General features: G+C 53.8%; 1 protein-coding gene and 1 non-coding gene across 2 annotated transcripts in view; one reads left to right on the forward strand and one right to left on the reverse strand.

Moving 5' to 3' along the window:
• The window catches only part of Crocc2 (ciliary rootlet coiled-coil, rootletin family member 2), a 65,308-nt gene extending 48,674 nt beyond the window's left edge, over window positions 1-16,634 (forward strand). The window contains exons 27-32 of the mRNA XM_017797162.2: window positions 988-1,108; window positions 1,710-1,843; window positions 9,991-10,086; window positions 10,474-10,620; window positions 13,028-13,159; window positions 14,975-16,634. Coding sequence (XP_017652651.1) covers window positions 988-1,108; window positions 1,710-1,843; window positions 9,991-10,086; window positions 10,474-10,620; window positions 13,028-13,159; window positions 14,975-15,010 — 666 coding nt within the window. The 3' untranslated portion in view covers window positions 15,011-16,634. The remainder of the gene's footprint in view (window positions 1-987; window positions 1,109-1,709; window positions 1,844-9,990; window positions 10,087-10,473; window positions 10,621-13,027; window positions 13,160-14,974) is intronic.
• Window positions 5,926-6,029, reverse strand: LOC115069617. The gene has a single exon (XR_003848870.1). It is a non-coding gene; the product is annotated as a U6 spliceosomal RNA (small nuclear RNA).
• Window positions 16,635-18,310: the final 1,676 nt, after the last annotated feature.

Consider the following 18,310-nt stretch of genomic DNA (forward strand, 5'->3'; position numbering starts at 1 on the left):
CAGTCTCTCTCTCTCTCTCTCTCTCTCTCTCTCTCTCTCTCTCTCTCTCTCTCTCTCTCCCCCCCCCTCTCCCTCTCTCTCCCCCTCCCCCCCACACACACACACACACACACACACACACACACGGGCATATATCCCAGGAGCTCTGGAAGTCAGGGAGAAATGATGCAGACATTCAAGACTTCTGTCTGTCTGTCTGTCCATTCCTGGACCTGCTGAAAGAACTCTGTTGGTCAGTTTTCAGGCTGTCCCTTAGTGAAAAACACTAGGAATGACTTCACCTCTCAAACCAACTGCTTCACATGATTTAGGGCCACCCTGTCCCTCAGAGTGAGCAGCAAATGCCCTGGAGCTGGCCCTGCTGAGGAGTCCCAGAGGCTGAGGCCACTGGATGACAGACGTGGTCAGGTCCCCCTCAGTGTTCTCCATGGCATCTCACATGGGGTCACTCTCCCTCATGGCTGCTCACAGATGCCCCTGGCCCCAGGACTCTACCAGAGCACCATGGCTCTGTCCCCTCTTGACTTACCAGGTAGCAGCTGGACTCAGAACTCGAGTGAAGAGGGTCAGGGGAGAGAGTCACCAAGTCCTCGGAGGTTCTCAACCCCTTCTCTTTGGGCTCCCTCATCCCTCAGTGCTAGGCCTGAAGGCCTGATCCTATCTTCTCAGCTCTAGAATTTGACTCACTGCCCCAGCAACCTGTGGCCACCTCTGCCGGTTCCCCACTCCATTTGTATGTCTTAAACCTAAGTTCTTCGGCTCTAGCCCTCTGTCTGGCTTCTGTGCCCTTTCCAGGTCAGTGAGTCAGCTAAGCCACCCATCACAGCTGGCCTTGCCTACAACCTGTGGCCCACCTCATCCCACTGCCCTGCCCCAAGGACCCAGGCTACACTAGGCGCTGCTTGTCTTGCCCACAGCCCCCGGTGGATACTTTGGCCCTCCTCTTGCCTTTCAGTCCACCCTGCTGACTTCAGTCTTTCTGCCCAGGACAACTTCTGCATCCAGGTGTCCAGTTTGAGAAGCCAATTGAGCACAGCAAAGAGTGAACATGCCCACATCCAGAGCCATGTGGAACAGCTACAGAGGGCCCTAGCAGATGCAGAAGAAGGTGAGTCCTTCCTTCCCATGAGGGAGCCCTTCCATGTCCCTTCCCTACCCGCTTTGAGTGTGTAGCCTCAGGGTAGCTCCCCATGGAGCGGTGCCCAATCCCCAGGCTGGCTCAGTTGTCACCCTTCCCTGTGGTGGCTTCCCTTACAAGGGTGGAGTCCAGAGACCTCTAGGCCTGAACAGTCCCGCCCAGCCCCAGCCTCTAGAAGTTACCCCCTCAGGCAACTGCAGTTTCGGCCTTTGCCTGGCCTCCTCCCTCCCAGACAGCCACAGTCCTCCCCTTATCACCTCCACAAAGAGGCCCCTTGCTTGGCTCTTACCCAACCACATTAAACTTACTCCCCCCAGTTAAAGGGGCAGCCCAGGGGTGTGTCCCAGGGCCTAGGAAGGAATGATGACAGAGATGGAGAGGAGGGCCCTGGTGCCTAGATATACCCCCTGAGATGGGGAGCCTCTCCCTTCCCTGGACCCAGGCGACACCTGCCTCAGCTAACTGAGTCTATTCAGAGCCTATGAGCTGGAAAGGAGGGGCAGTCCCAGGTAGCAGCAACCCAGCTTGATCTCCCAGCTTGGGAGCCTCAAGCCACACTGTTTCCGTACAGGCCAACACAGGGCAGAGAGTGCACTGCACAGCGCCCAGGCAGCTCAGGCCCTGCAGAAGGAAGCTCTCCAAAGACTGGAAGCAGAGCACCTGAGGAGTACAAGGACTGCAGGCCAGGAGAAGCGGAGGCTGCAGGTGGGGCTGCTGGGAAGTTGCCACAGGGCAGGCAGGTAAGGGGTGGAACTAGTGGGTACAACAGGATCTCTGTAGGCCTGGGACACAGGCTGGGCTGCAGCAGGCAAACTAGGTGGTCATCAGAACAACATGAGCCTTGGTGATCCTAGACCTTCTTTTACAAATTGGGGAAACTGAGGTCTGGCTGTGGGAACAGAGTGGCAAAGGAGCAGAGCTGGGGCTAGACTCTAGCCTCCTAGGTCCATTCTTCTGACAGAGGCCACACCAGCAGGCCTGGGAGGCCCTGCCTAGCTCTGGGCTCCTCCTAGAGCATTGCTGTTGCTCCAAGCCAGTTTTTCATTCTGTATCATTCATACACAGAAGGGTTTGTGTGGGAGTCCCTATGCTGCGTGCTATGCTGTGGAGCTGCCACTAGGGCTGCAATTTCAGATGAGGACCTGGGGCCCAGAGAGCCTACAGAGGGAACAGTCAGGCTTGGGGGACAGGGTCTGGCCCCAACCTCTGCTGTCTCAGGAAGGGACCCCACCACAGGACACAATTGTGAGTAATAAAAGGAGTGCTGAGCTCCTCGGGCAGCGGCAGGGCTCAGGAGGACAGACAAGGTCTTCCCAGATGTTCCAGGTGGGCTCAGAGGTGTGCTGTGGGAAGAGCATGCCCAGGTGGAAGGCTACCCCCAGATACCAGGAAACCAGGGTTTCCTGGATTCATTGCTGGAAGGATGTAGTTGGTAGCTGTGGGTGGGCATGGGGTGGTATGGTACAAGCTACAGGTTACCATCCCCAGGGGTCACTCCAAAGCAGAGCTGCAGGTAAATGACGGTTTTCAGAAGCAGTGGGCCAGGCAAGGCCCACCGGATCCCATGGGCTTCCATTCAGGCTTCAGTCACAGAGGCAACTACAGTAGCCAAGCAGGGGCCTTCCACCCACCCAGGCCTTCACTCACGCTCTCTGTGCAGGGCTCAGCTTGGGAGCCCAGTGGCTCCGAGGCCTTCTGTACACATCAGGCAGATGAGCAGGGGTCCCAGCCTCTGGGGAGGGGCCTCCTGCAGAGGAAGGGAAGGCAGAGGACAGAGGCCACAGTGCCTCAGGAGCAGTTTCCTCATCTGCAGGAGGTTAGTGAGAGGAAAGCGAGTTTCAAAACCCTCTGAGCACAGCAGCTGGAGGGCAACAGGGTAGCATGGAAGGGCTCAAATGGCTGCTTGAATGGGGACTTTGACAGTACTCAGGCGACAGGGGGTGGGGATAGGATCTGAGATGTCAGAGGTGGCAGGCTGGGCTAGGTGGAGTTCCATTTTACATATGTGTGTGTGTGTGTGTGTGTGTGTGTGTGTGTGTGTGTGTGTGTGTGTGTGTGTGTGTGTGTGTGTGTGTGTGTGTGTGTGAGTGTGTGTTCTGTGAGTACAACTAAAAATAGCTTATCACTTGTAGGCTATGCGATTTGAAATGGACTTTCTAAGTCCACCTTTACAAATGCAGGATTGAAACAGAACCCATTTGCTGACTCTCCTGGCTTCATCAGGCTCTGCCCCGCTCAGCGGCTGCATTTTAGCTCTTAACGTTTCCATTTATTTCACCTGCGTGGCTTTGGTTTCGATTCCCCTTAGAGCCTTTGCCTTTTCTGGAGTATTTACTCCACTGAGAAGCGCCATGATGGATGTGGTATGGCTTCTCCTCTTACTGTGTCCATGCGGCTTCACTGGGCTCTCTTGAACTTAGGTTTGCCTGTCCACCAGAGGAGGTGCCTTCTTCCTTCTCCCCACACCAGCTCTCAGGCCTCCTTTTTGGGGGTCAGATTACAGCCTTCCTGGAGCATTTTCTCTAACTCAGAGTTCAGGGTGCCTGTGCTGATCTTCCCACTGCTGGGCTAGGTCTACTTCCTGTGACCCCGAGGGGGTCTTTGTCTTTTCTCTTCCTGGCTGTTTCTGCCCTGGGGGCTGAAGATCTGTTCCTGGAAGAACCTTATCCAGACCAACTGCGGAGAGGCTGCCCCTCACCATAGCCCCTCCTTGTGCAGTGGGTTTCCACATCCCTTCCTGCCACAGACCCAGGCTCTCTACCCTCTGTGGCCTGCACTTAGCCAAGAGCTTCCCATGGCTGTGCAGATTGTGACCACAAACTGATGACCTAAGCCTCTCTTATACATGCAGCCTATTCTCAGGGACTGGCACAGAAGGCCCCTCCTGGAGAGAACTGGCAATGTCCTCACCCAAGGCCCTGTGGAAGTCCCCTGGCTTACCAGGGGTTGGTAGAGTTCAGCTTCTTGCCATTCTAGGACTGAAGTTCTACTTGCCATACGCCAAGTGCCACTTAGCTTCTAGGGGTGGCTCAGGCCCTCACCCATGGGCCCTCTGGGGCTGTCTCACAGAAGGACAATGGCAGCTGGTCATCTCAAGATAGTCTCTGTTCCCCTCCCACCACAGCTTAAAGTTCTCGTGTGGCTATATGGGGAAGCCTGGGTTTGGTTAACCCACCAACAGATCAGTAGTCTTAACATCCCCCACACCTTATCTGTGCTACCTAACATGATCTCAGCACAGCACTAGGGTAACCTGGTGGGGCGGGGGGCAGGGGGTTGTAGACCTGCCTGGCATGTAACTACAACAGCATAAGGCATTCCAGCCTATACCCTTACACCACTGGTGAAGAAAACACAGGGTGTCCCCTTTTCCCCTGGAGGGGCCTGCTTTCTCTTAGATTTCAGTCCCCTCGTTACCCTCTGACCCTCATCTCAGATGCATTCAAGAAACATGATGATTCTGTGCATTTTGGGGGGTTCTGTCGAGGGTGGAGGCCAGAAGGTCCATTTGCCTTTGAAATTCAAAACTGTTTCCAAGTCTGGGTATGGTGGTGTGTACTCAGGAGGAAGAAATAGGAGGGCTGCCACACGTTCAAGGCCAGCCAGCCTGCTTTACATAGCAAGTTCCAAATCAGCTAGGATTATGTGAGAACCTAGAGAGACAGCGAGAGAGAGAGAGAGAGAGAGAGAGAGAGAGAGAGAGAGAGAACAAGGTGTTGAAGTAAACAGACTTCAATAGAACCCGTGGAAGAGGGATATCTGTAAGTCTGTTCAGGTCATATGTTACATGTGAATCATGGTGCCAGGCTTGACAGTTGGGCAGATGTCAGAAGAGAACACTTCAGGTTAAGGATCTTCACAATCAGTAGAGCGCTTTGCGACCTGGCTTCCTTTCATATAAAAAAGATAGAAGTATGTGAGAAAAAAGAGAGAGAGAGAGAGAGAGAGAGAGAGAGAGAGAGAGAGAGAGAGAGAGAGAGAGAGAGGAGAGAGAGAGGAAGAATAAGAGGAGGAAGAGGAGGCGGAGGAGGAGGAGGAAAAGAGGAAGAGGAGGCGGGGGAGGAGGAGGAGAAAAAGTTGCCAAAATGCTGCCTTGCTGAGGCTCCTCCCATCACCTGTCTGCCCTTGGTAGCCAGCTCTGCTAGTTGAATCATGGCTACCTTCCTAAATTACAGCTCTTCCGACTTTAAAAAACATCTTCTCACAGGTCTGCAATCCCACCCACTCCAGAGGCTGCTGCAGGAAGACCTAGGCCCTGAGGGGCATAGCTGCCCACCTCTATCCTCAGCCATGGAGCCAGCTTCCCTGGGCCCTGAGGGTTCTCTCCACCAAGCTGCAGAGAGTAACTCTAGGGATCTCTCCACTGTCCATAGTCACTTCATCTTTTTTTTCTTATAATTCTAGCAAAGTGCCATTTTTCCTATCTTCCCTTGGAGATCCCTTGGGTCCCTGGTCTGTAGCTCTGAGAAGGGCTTCCCCCAGCTCTTGTGACCTGTTGAGTCTCTGTGAGCATTTAGGAGAGCTTGGATGCATAATGTCACCCCCTCATAAGAGCCCCCCCCCCACTTTTGACAAACAGTAAATCCATCAGAAAGGCTCAGTGTTTCTGGCTAGCTGGGAGCCTGGGGACATAGTCACTGGTTTGGCTTCACAGTGCCCCTCGCCACAGCTGGATAGCTGCCGATCCCTGCAGGGCTGGCCTGGTGCCCTTCCAGACTCTGCCAAACCTAGGGCATGTTCCAGAGCAAGCTCTGCATTTTACACAACCTCTTTCACTTTCTTTAAAAAAAATTATGGAACACTTCATGAATTTGCGTGTCATCCTTGCACAGGGGCCATGCTAATCTCTGTATCATTCCAATTTTAGTGTATGTGCTGTTGAACCAAGCACACAACCTCTTTCACTTTCACAAACAGATTTTTCCCCCCATCGGTTCACATAAGCCAATGTGTTTGTCAAGAAAAACGTTAATTAAAAACATATTTTTCTAATTAAATTGTAGGCTGTGCTATGCAAACACTACAACTCTTGTTTGAGAGCAAATCCTTCCCGTTGCCAGGGCTACCCCAGGACCCAGCAGAACAACAGCACACACAGGGCCACTTCAGAGCCCAACAGAACAACAGGGCACACAGGGTCACTCCAGTACCCAACAGGGCACACAGGGTCACTCCGGTACCCAACAGAACAACAGGGCACACAGGCTGCCCTGGGACCCAGAACATCAAGATGCTCAGAGATACCCACAGGAACCTAGTAGAATGTGCTCAGGGTTACCCTGGGGCCCAGAAGTACAAAGCACACAGGGTTGCCCCTGAGGAACCAGCAGAAAACTGGAGCACAAAGGCTACTTAGAAAACCCAGCAGAACAACAGGGCACACAGGACTACCCTGGGACCAGCAGAACGACAGGTCACGCAGGACTACCCCAGGGACCCAGCAGAACGACAGGGCACGCAGGACTACCCTGGGACCCAGCAGAACAACAGGGCACACGGGACTACCCCAGGGACCAGCAGAACAACAGGGCACACAGGACTACCCTGGGACCAGCAGAACAACAGGGCACACAGGACTACCCTGGGACCAGCAGAACAACAGGGCACACAGGACTACCCTGGGACCAGCAGAACGACAGGGCACACAGGACTACCCTGGGACCCCAGCAGAACGACAGGGCACACAGGACTACCCTGGGACCCAGCAGAACGACAGGTCACGCAGGACTACCCTGGGACCAGCAGAACAACAGGGCACACAGGACCACCCCAGGACCCAGCAGAACGACAGGGCACGCAGGACTACCCTGGGACCAGCAGAACGACAGGGCACACAGGACTACCCCAGGGACCCAGCAGAACGACAGGGCACACAGGACCACCCTGGGACCAGCAGAACGACAGGTCACGCAGGACTACCCTGGGACCAGCAGAACGACAGGGCACACAGGACTACCCTGGGACCCAGCAGAACGACAGGGCACGCAGGACTACCCTGGGACCAGCAGAACGACAGGGCACACAGGACTACCCCAGGGACCCAGCAGAACGACAGGGCACACAGGACCACCCTGGGACCAGCAGAACGACAGGTCACGCAGGACTACCCTGGGACCAGCAGAACGACAGGGCACACAGGACTACCCTGGGACCCAGCAGAACGACAGGTCACGCAGGACTACCCTGGGACCAGCAGAACAACAGGGCACACAGGACCACCCCAGGACCTAGCCAAATGACCATGTGTATATAGCCACATTCACAGGACTGGGGGGATATAGTACCAGGGCATGTGCAGCTTACCCAGGCTTTCAAGCAAAGGAGTAGGCTGGGCAACCAGCCAAGAACTCACTCACACACAGACACACAGACACACATACACAGACACACACACACACACACACACACATACCCTCACACCCTAGTGAAGAAGCCACTAATGTTCTCTATGAACTGGCACACCAGGTCACAGCCCACTGCCTGAAGAGTTCTTGGACTCCTGCCTAGGCCTCCCCTGCTCCACTGGCTCTGAATACCCCCAGTGCTTTCCCTCCTGCCAGCCTGAGGAAGCCTCAGGCCCAAATTCTGGAAGCAAAGTCTGGGTGCACCTGGCCTATGGAGGCACACATTTGCTGGGGCCCACACTATGGACATGATGCCATAGTTGAAGTTGGTAACTCACATGGTTGTCACATGTTTGCAGCTGTAATTCTTTTATTAATGATATAGTTTTCAGATTCATTTGTACTAAGAATATATCACGTATAAAACGAATTGTTTCTGGGCATGGTGGCACATGCCTTTGATCTTAGCACTTAGGAGGCAGAAGCAGGCGGATCTCTGTGAGTTTGAGACCATCCTGGTTTATGTAGTGAGTTCCAAGCCAACTGGGGCTACAGGGAGACCCTGTCTTCATAAAGACCGAAAATAAATAATTAGTTAAAATGAATTGTTGAGCTTTCTGGCTTTATCACCTGGATGATTACAATTGCACAGGAATTAGTTTTCCTTGAAAGCCCTGTGTGCTGACTCTTCCCATCCCTGGCCGATCTGTCTGTCCAGTCAGTCCGTCGCGTGGGAGTTAGGCATCACCGAGGACTTACATATGCATCTGTCAACACCATAGCCGCACTTGTCTTACACATGTATGCAAATGCACTACACAAGTGCTGGTGTGCCAACAGCTTACTGGGTGGTGGTGTGTCACCTGTCACTGCCCACAGTGTGGCAGGCTTGGTTTGCTCTTAATCTGCCTTGCCTAAAGTCTATCCATCTTTTCAAATAATCAACTTTTATCCCTCTCATGTTTGTCTAGTCTGTTCATTTCAGCTCTTCTCTCTATGAACACCTTCTTTTTCTTGTCTTTTTGTTGTAATTTCTTAAGTGGAATAAGTTTTCTTTTTCTCTTTCAGTTTTCCCTAGCTGTGACTTGATATGGGTCCTGTAGGAATTGTTTTTTTGTTTTGCTTTGTTTTTTATCAGACAGGGTCCTCAGGTAGCCCAGGCTGATCTTGAACTCACTATATATCTAAGACTGACCTTGAACTTTAATCCTTCTGCTTCTACCTCCCAAGTGCTATTATTACAGGGATGCACTAGCATTCCTGGTTTACGTGGTGCGAGAGATCGAACCCAGGGTTTCATCCATGCTAGACAAGTGGTCCACCAACTGAGCTACAGCCCCAGGCCTCCTGCAGGTTTTCTATACAAATTTTCTCCCTTGCTTCCAGTTCCCCGGGTTTCATTTGTCATTTTTTGTTGTCGTGCGCCGTCGTGTGCAGGCTTCCTGGAGAGGTTGGGCCCTGGCACTGTGGATGACCTGCTTGGGTCAGCTTCATGTAGGTCTTTGTTTCCGTCTTTGGCTTGTCAGTTGCTTGTTGGCTGGGTGCTTGTGGTTTGGTTTTGTCTATTTGTCTGTGGTGTGTTCAGAGGAAACAGAGACATGCAGGCCACAGTTTACAGGGAAGATAAATGTTTGGGATGTTCCAACAAAATTTTGAAGGCGCATAGTAATGCTGCTTTGGCCAGCATGATCAGAAAGGAGGGCTGGCACAGGGTGGACAAAGGCAAGCGGACAGGCAGAGTCCAGAGTGGCCTAGTTCACCATGAACTGGCACCAGACCCTGAGCCCCCTTGTAGGTGACAGAATCCACTGTATCCAGTGAGGACTTCAAGCCCCTGCTTCTGAGGGCTTCCAGAGCCAGCTCTGTTCTGTGGTTGGCCAAAAGGGAGGCCAGGCACTAGTCTATGCAGAGGACACTTCCTAGTAAGCCAGTGACGAGAAAACACAGTGGGAGGTGAGGACTGGGGAGATGGCTCCATTGACAAAGTGCCTGCTGTGCAAGCATGGGGACCGGCGTTCAGATCCCCAGCACCCATGTAAAAGCCAAGTGTAACAGTGTGTCTGTAACCCCAGTGCTGGGAGTCGGGGAGAGAAAGGCAGATCCCTGGAGCTCACGGGCTGGCCAGCCTAGTGGAATCAATGAGTTCCTGGTTTAGTGTGAGATCCTGTCTCAAAAAACAAGGTGAGAATAATCAAAAAAGATATCTGACCTTGACCTCTGGTCTCCACATGCACAGGCATGTGCACAAGCCCACATGAACACACACACACACACACACACACACACACACACACACACAAATAAAAGGCATTAGGATAAGGACCTGAACCCCAGGGACCAAGGAGCAGGTTTGGGGTATTGGTGCCTGTTCTGCTCTCCTTCATGGAGTCAAAGGGCATTCAAGGGACCCTTCATTCTCCCTGCTGGTCTGTCAACCACTCACCAGTGCACAGCTGTCCTGCGCCTTGACTCACATTTCCAGGTGGCCCTGTGTCCTTCTCCCCCTAGGAACAACTGGACGCTCTGCGCCAGGCCCTGGGGAAGAGCAGCAGGCACCGCCAGGGTCTTGACAAGAAGGGCAGGCTGCTGGAGCCCATGAGGCAGGTGAGGGACCCCAGGAGGAGGGCACGTTACACAGCCACCAGGAGGCGGCGAACCAGCTCACCAGAGCAAAACCTCACATTCATTTACTTGAGCAGTGTTTCAGTATTGAAGCCTAAGCAGGTGCAGGAGGACGGTGTGCGAACGGACGGTTACCCAGACATCATGCCTTTTCCAGATGATAGACGGGGAAACTGAGGCTGGAGGGAGGCCCCAGGGAGTCAGGGCTGGTCTTCTTGCTCCGCTGTAGGCACCTTTAGAACGAGGGGTTATTTGTAGGCACACAATTTAGCTAAGCCCAAGACCAGCCTCAGACAGGATGCCTGGCTTTGAGAGGCCCAGGACTCCGCCATCCCGGGTGCACACCCACACATCCCTCTCCCTACCCAGGCGCTTCGGTCCAGTCGCAGGGAGGAGGAGACCGTCGAGACGCACACGCAAGAGAGGCGAGGCCTGCGGGAGCAGACGGCAACACTGCGCGGTGAGCGGGCCCGCCTGCAGGGGGAGCTCGCTGCACTGCGCACACGCCTCACGCAGGTACCGCCCGAGGCAGTGTTGCTGGAGGTGTGCGGGAAGGCTGCTGGGACGTGCGGAGGGAGGTCCGCTGGGAAGTCGGAGAGGGGAGAGGAGAGTGTTGGTGCAACGGCTTCACTGTCTGCACCTGAGGTGGCAATGGCCCCAAACTCAGCCGGCCTCAGAGCTCTGCGCACCTTGACGAGGCCTCCGGTGGCATCATCTACCACCCTACCTTGTCTGGCTTTGGGAAGGCGAGGCACCGTGGGTCATGGCACATCCCCTGACTTTGTGATCAGCTCTGTCCACACACCACCCACTTCCTGGGCCTCTGGGTCCTGTTCATGGGAGAAACAGCCCCTGACTGTCATGGGCAGCAGGTAGGATGACCAGTATAGTGTTGTGTAGGCCTCACTCCACGCTCCAGAGCGTGGCCCCTCTCAGCAATCTCAGGGACGGTAACCAGTGAGCTACTGTAGGGCAGAGCAGACAGACTACACGATGAGATCAGACATTGTGCTGTTAAGGGCGGGGCCTGGTCATTGCTCAGCACAGGTCAGGGTGGAAGACAGGATCCCTGCGGCCTCGTGGATGGTTCCTTGTCCACTAATACTTCAGAAAAATAGGAGGGTCTCAGGACACAGCCCAAGCTGGTCTTGCAGTGCTCTGAGCCAGGCCACAGCCACAGAGCCGCCCTCACTGCCTCTCCGGGGATGGAAGAGACACAAAGCAGGGACTCTAGAGAGGTGGTAAGAGGGTTGATGGCACATGGAGAGAAGAAAAAAGAATCTGCCAGGCCTGCCGTCTGGCATCAGCCACCTGATGCTTTGGGACTTTGTGTCTCCACCCTGCAAAGCAAGGAAGCAGGAGTGTTTGTGCTGAAATTTTGAGGGCCTCAGGCAGAGCCCCAAGATAGGCTGCCCTTCCAAGGCTTCTCTACTGCCACCACCCAACCTGCCCAAGGTATGGGGGCCAGCAGGCTAGAACAGTCACTAAATCTACCAACCAGCTTGTCCACAAAGGATGCCTGTCCTCCCACGAAGGGAAAGTGGGTGTGCAGTCACCAGGATCTTGCTGCTGTTGCTGGAGGGAGAGATGTATTCTCTCCGGCCTGAGCAGGGGTTGGGGGTTACACTTTCCTGGATGCTGCTGGGTCAGGGGAGGTAGTAGTGCCTGGGGGACAACAGAGCAAGCTATGGGCACGGTGCCAGCCTTGGGTCCTTGGGGCCTAGAAGGGGGAGGGCAGGAACAGCTAATGAGTTCCAGGAGGTCAGCTGTGAGGGGCCCACAAACCCATAAACCCTTTATTGGTGTCTCAGGAGGGGAAACCCGGATGTGAACATTTATTTATTTTGGATTTCACTTTTCTCTTCTTTTTATAACATGAGCGTCCAGCAGTATAACTGGATTTTTAAAGAAACAGAGTTCCTTTCCTACTAGAAGGGACTCTGTTTTCCTCAGTCCTGAAGAAGAAAAGAGTCCTCAGGCCCTGACCCTATAACTTTGCCATGCAAACAACCGGCCATCTCCCAAAGGCCCTGAGAGTCCTACATGGGCTCCAGATCCCAGATGGCAAAGTCAGGTCTGTCCAGCACTGAAGGGGGAGCTGTATGGCACTTCATAAGACCCCATCAGGCAAGCAGCAGGCAGGGACAGCAGGGGACATGGAGGCCACCTGACTGGAGAGCAAGACCTGGTTCCAGTCCTGCCTTAGTGCTGGCCAGCCTGGTAAAGCTGAAGCCGGGAGCCTGTCAGTTTTAGAAATCATCATGAGGATGAGAAGGCTCCCTGTATTGTCAGGTGGGCCTCTACTGCTCTCTGAGGGATAGGATTCCAGTCTCTGTCCTCCAGAGTCCATCTACAGGGCAAAGGGACCTCAATCTTAACATGGAAAATGATTACATCAAATCTAACCTACAGCCTGATCTTCCTGTCCTGCACACACCTTGGTGGGGGTAGGACACTAAGAGGGCTCTGCCCTAGATGGATGACAAGGACAGCTTGTCATTGCCACAGGTTTGTTGGAGCTGTATCAACCACTGTACCCAGCTCCAGGCTGTGGGTATGCAAGGACAGAAGGTCCTGTGCATTGCAGAAGGCCATGGGGGTATGCAGGGCTCAGGAAGCTTGGAGGAGCCCAGGAAGGGGTAGGGACATGGACTTTAGGGTACTACCCTAGGAGGAGAGTCCCTTGCCAAGGGACTTCTGCTGGTCCAGATCAGGGAAGACTCTTAGTCTCTTGTTAAATTCCTACTCTGGCTGCAGAGGCCCGTGGGCCTGGGCAGGGGGCAGTACCCTTGTACATTCAGCCAACTCTCAGGGGATTCAGAGTCCATCCCAGAAATACCCTTTGCTCCCCAGAGGAAGGCTGGCCTGATACTGCATCCCACCACAGGTCTACTCCTCCCCCCAACCCCACTCTGACCCATAGGCAGAGCAGGAGACACTGAGAAAGGAGGAGGATGCAGCAATTCTGGGGGCCGAGAAGGAACTGCTTCACAAATCCGTGAGCAGCCTGCACCAGGAGGTTGACGGGGCGCTGCGGCAGAGCCGGCAGTTGCAGGTAAGCTTAGCCAGTGAAGTTCTGTGCTCTGTGAACTTGGAGGTGAACCTGGGGCAGGTTCAGAAGGTGTGGTCCCCACAGGGTGGGACCATACATGCATGTGAATGCCATGTGTGCGTACGCACATATAGGAAGGGCAGCTGGACAGGCCATTGTCCATGAGAGGGTGCTGAGACAAGACCCAGACAACAGTGGGGTCCCCTCGGGTCCAGAGAGAGAGCTGGAGTCAGAACTGAGGGCAGTCCCTTAGGAGTGTGTAGCCCTTGTGAGACAAGTCTGGCTCTGCAGAGCAAAGGACAGGGGGTCAAACAGGTCTGGAGGGCAGGGCTACACATGTCCTGTAGGCCCAAGGCCTACACCCCACCCTGTGGGGACCACACCTGTGGTCCTCTGAGGCTTCAATCTCCTCTTCCATTAACCAACACCCATCCCAGTCAGCTAACCATCAGTATTCAGTGATCTCAAAGGGAGTCTCCAGCCTGATCAAAGGGAATCTGACATGTTGTTCACACAGATTTAAGGCCTATTCCAGGGGCCTGCAGTTTGGGTTCCAGCCCAACAAAGCCCTGAGCAGATGGTCTGAACCCCAGACCTGTGGGCTATGTGTACCAGCTCCAGGTCTGCTGCTGGACCTAGGCCAGGGACAGTACCCCATCAGAAGGCAGTATGACCAAACAGAAACCGTGGCCCCCAGGGTAGGGTGAGGCACCCCACTGGACCTGGCCCTAGGATTGCAGAAGCCACAGATGCTGTGTTCTCACTCCAGGCTCAGATGGCAGAGCTGGAGCAGGCCCATGCCCAGCGGCTCCGAGAGCTCGCTGCCCAGCACCAGCAGGACCTGACTGCAGAGGCTGAGAGACTCCGAGAGGCCCAGCTGAAGGCCACACAGGCCCTGGAGTCCCGAGAGCAGGCCCACCAGCAAAGGGTGAAGGTGCTGGAGAAGCAGGTAGGGCTAGCAGCCCTGGTCTCCTGGGAAAGACTGCACAAAGGGAAAGAATGCCCCTTGCTTCTATTGCACCCCTAGAGGAGTGACCATAAGACCTCTGTTGGGGGCCTTGGCTCTGGGCTTGTCCTGTATGTTTGCCCTTTCACAGGCACAGCTCTTGGCTTCCCCACAGCTCAATGAGAGGTAGAACATGGAGCTCCACTGCCGGGCCCTGAGTGGGTGGTAAGGCCAGTTCCTGCCAGAGGTAGCTGTGAGACTGGACAGTCACCATATGACATGCATAGACTGCCTGCCATGCACAGTTGAGCAGTGGTGGCCCCACACTTGTCCTTTGTAGTCATAGGCAGAACAGCAGCACACAGGCAGTTTAATGGGTGAGAAAGTATACCAGAGTGCAGAACCTTGGGCATGTGCATACAGCACATGCATGTACATGCACACATGAGCCTGCTACCACTGAACTGCTGTAGCCACCAGAACCTTGGCTTCACTGCTGGTGAAAACCCTCATTTTATAGCCAGGAAACCAAAATACAAAGGGGTGAAGTGACTGAGTGACTGTCCAGTGTCACCCCACGCTAGTGTCCTGACCCACCAGCAATACTTATTTTAACCCTGTTATTCTGGGTGCTTCTCTGGCCTGAACAGAAAAGGATCCCTTCACTGTCCTGAGGATGCTCACAGATGTTCATGACAGGAGGCCTGAGCCCCTCTAACTGTTGATGAGTCCCCTCTGCCTGGTTTCTTTCCCAAACATACCCCTTCCCCTTGGGAGCTGTGGATTGCTGCCTCCTCCAGCCCTTCCTAACATGGCTCTCCCCTGTTCTTGGGGTCCCTCTCCACCTGACTGACCCCCTGCCCTATCCCCAGGTGGCCAGCCTGAAGAAGCAGCTGAGCCAGGAATAGCGGCAGCAGCAACAGGCCCACGGTGACCAGTCCTTCTGGGCCAAGCAATGACCCCCACTTTAGTCTCCTTCCCAGGCCCCACTCCCATGTCCCTATGTTGGGTAGCCTGGGCTACCTGCTGCCCTGACCTGTCATGGCAGCAGGCTCTGAGGAAACTTGCTAAGGCCCTGGACTTCTGGGATGACTGGTGCTGTGCACACTGTATTGGAGGGGCCAAGGCCAACAAGCATTGGCGTGCTGCTATAAAGAGGGTGCACATATAGGCAGTCATTGTCCAGAGCAACTCCTTCCTAGGCTGCAGAAGTCCTCCTGCCCATGGGGACCTCAACCTCCAGCTAGGCTAGGCCACAATACGATGCTGGTCATTGCTCTATTGTCCCCTTCCCATGGTGGGGAGCTGGAGCACTGTCTGCTTCTCAGCTCACACTGGGCCAGGGACTCCATTTCCAGCTTGGATGTACTATTTTGGCTAAGCCCTGGCAGCCAGGCCTTGTCAAACTGGCTCCCTCGCCACAGGCTGCATTCCATGCCTTCAGCTCAGTAAACACAGGGAAACACGTGGAAAACATTTCCACCAGCAGGAGCCAAAAACACAATGTCCTGCAAGGCCAGCTACCACACCCCATGTCTAGAGGCCACAGAATCTTCCACATCCAGGAGCTACAGTCCCGGCATGGTGGCAGGTGGCTGGAAATGACTCAGATGCAAGTCCCGTGACTCACTGGCCACAAGGGGCATTGGAGTGTGAGATATGAAGTTGTTCCAGAGCTGTCTGCTTCTCCACCAAAAATCCTGGAAAATGCGAGTGGGAATCCAACTCTGTTTGCTACAGAGACCAAGTCTACCATCTTGCCAGGGTGGCTAGCCTGTTGGCATTTTTATGCCTTTCATTCGGCGTTCATCAGGGTGGTTTGTCCTCTTTCTCTCTAGTCTCTTTGGGCATTGTAAGTGGCACATTTCCAGTATCTCTGGGGTACCAGCCAGCCTGGTAAATTCCTGCATGCACCACAGCATACAGGTTGTCCTGTGGCTTGTGCCTCTGCCAGGGCCCCCTAAAGCATCTCTGGGGACTCTGGCATGAGCAGGAAAAGCCAGAAGCTCCTGGACCCCATCCAGTCCCAATCATGTAGCTATGGCCCAGATACATAACAGCCTGACAGTGTACTTCAAGATCATCAGGGATTTAAAATCTGCCATCCTATCAGACCTTTGGTTGAACTTAGTAACCACATGCTACAGAACCTACGAGATCAAGATGGCCAGATAGCTTCATTCTATCCAGCAAGTACTCTTGATCACTGATAGCTTGTTAGGAAGGATCCTGAAGGTCTGCCCAGGCCCTTGAGGAAAGAGGACAGAAACCCATCCACAATGGCTGCCCTGGGCAAAGAAGTTGGTGGTGGCATGTGCCAGATGCAGCCAGCACACATTGACTGCATATTTGGGATTTCTAAACATTAATTTTTTTTAAATATACACATATCACTTAATGACAGAAATATATCTGAGAAACGTCATCAGGCAACTTTGTCATTGTGAAACATTATGGAATGTATTACACAAACCAAGACCTATATGGCATGCTTGCCTGAAGCATTGTTACACAAGAAAATAAAACCTAGCATGAGACATATAAAGTTCATGGCACTATATGTAATCCAAGACCCAGAGAGGCAGGGGGCGCCTGAGCCATTCCTTTCTCCACCCAGCACATGGGCTTATGATGGTTACAAGGAGCGTGCTGCTTCAAATACAGTTTCCCAAATGCTTTACTTGACATGATGTCATCAGAGTTTTCCCCACGCCATTAAAAATACCCCAGAAGGATGACTTTATCTGCTGTGGGATGCCCAGGGCTACTGTGCCCTTCGTATGTCAGCTGCCTCAGCCCTCGGGAAGCAGGGAATGGAGCTATCTCTGCGGGGGTTGGTCCCCAGGGCATGTGATAGAGTTCACACATGCATGTGTGTTCAGCCATCTGGTGCCTCAAGTGGAATCAGAGGCCTCCACAGGCCAATCCCTGCCTCCAGTGGGCAGAGGGGGTAAGCATGGGCTCTCAGGAGACAGGAGAGCTCTGCCTGAGCCCCTGTATCAACCTCTTCAGTTAATATTTGCTCAAATAAAGCAAGGGTGGCCATCTCGGGAGCACATACTGAGAGCCTACTAATTGTTTCCCCAAGATTGATATCAGAAGGCCAGCATAGGTACTGAGGTTGGCAGGATTCATGTGCAGGTGATATGCATATAACATTTCTCCCTTCTCTGCCTAGGTGGACTGTTCGACCTCACAGGTTTGTGGGCTGGGGTGCTTTTCAGGAGCTGGGCCCCACCTGCCCCTGGCCCTAAAGGCCTCCCCCACTCCATCCTGGAACTGGGGAAGACTCACTAGGAGTGGGGCTTCTGGCTATGCCACACAGTGGGAAAAGCTTCTGCAGGGAATATGTGCTCCTTTAGACATCTCCAAAGGGAAGGAGGAGAGAGTGGGAGTGGGCTACAATCCCTGGCCTGCTCTGTGGGACCAACGCTGACTAGCCCAATTCTGCCACCAAGCACAGCAAGGAGAGTGTTTCCTAGCTTGACCTGCACGGACTCCCAAGGCCTGTGCATCCTGTGGGTGGCTCTGGGGCTCCCCCATCCAAACAGGCACACATACTCAGGCCCTAAATTAAAGTGTCACAGGCCTCTTGGGGAGCTCAAGTTTCCTGCTGCAGAACATGAGCCTGCTTGATAAAACGATTTTGGTTTTGATAAATGTGGATTTTCTGTGGCAGAGACAAAGGCGCCCTTGAGTCCAGAGGAGAACCTAAAACAGCACGTTGCTGAAAAGTATTTCCTGATAATATTTTTAGCACCTAAAAAAAAGCAATTTTTCTCTCCTTTTGCCTGTGGGGTTGTGGGTTTTGTTGTTTTTTTTTTTATTCTTTTGGTGAAATGAAATGCCTAGCAGCAGTGGGGCCTGTGTTAACCCCCCATCTCCCAGACCTGGCTGAAAATCTGCACAGGGCACCACCCACCTGGGGATGCAGGTGAGCACTGCCACTCTCCATGGAGATCAGAGGGAGCAGCCTACTGCTGGATCTCTGCCCAGCTCTGAGATGCACCCTGGTAACCCCATAGGTGCTCAGGGGTTTCCTCTGGGAAGAAGTCAGGCCCCTCGTTCAGGCCCACCACTCCACCGTGCTTGAACAAGCAGGCTTCACTCGGTGCATTTGTTGAGCACCACTGTGTGCCTCGGAACGTGCTGAGACCTGAGGCAACCCAGAGGTCCCAGGTAGACCCAAACCCAAATCCAGAAACAGT

This window comes from Nannospalax galili, unplaced genomic scaffold (genome assembly GCF_000622305.1).
Source record: "Nannospalax galili isolate Female #2095 unplaced genomic scaffold, S.galili_v1.0 scaffold453, whole genome shotgun sequence".
Classification (NCBI taxonomy): domain Eukaryota; kingdom Metazoa; phylum Chordata; class Mammalia; order Rodentia; family Spalacidae; genus Nannospalax; species Nannospalax galili.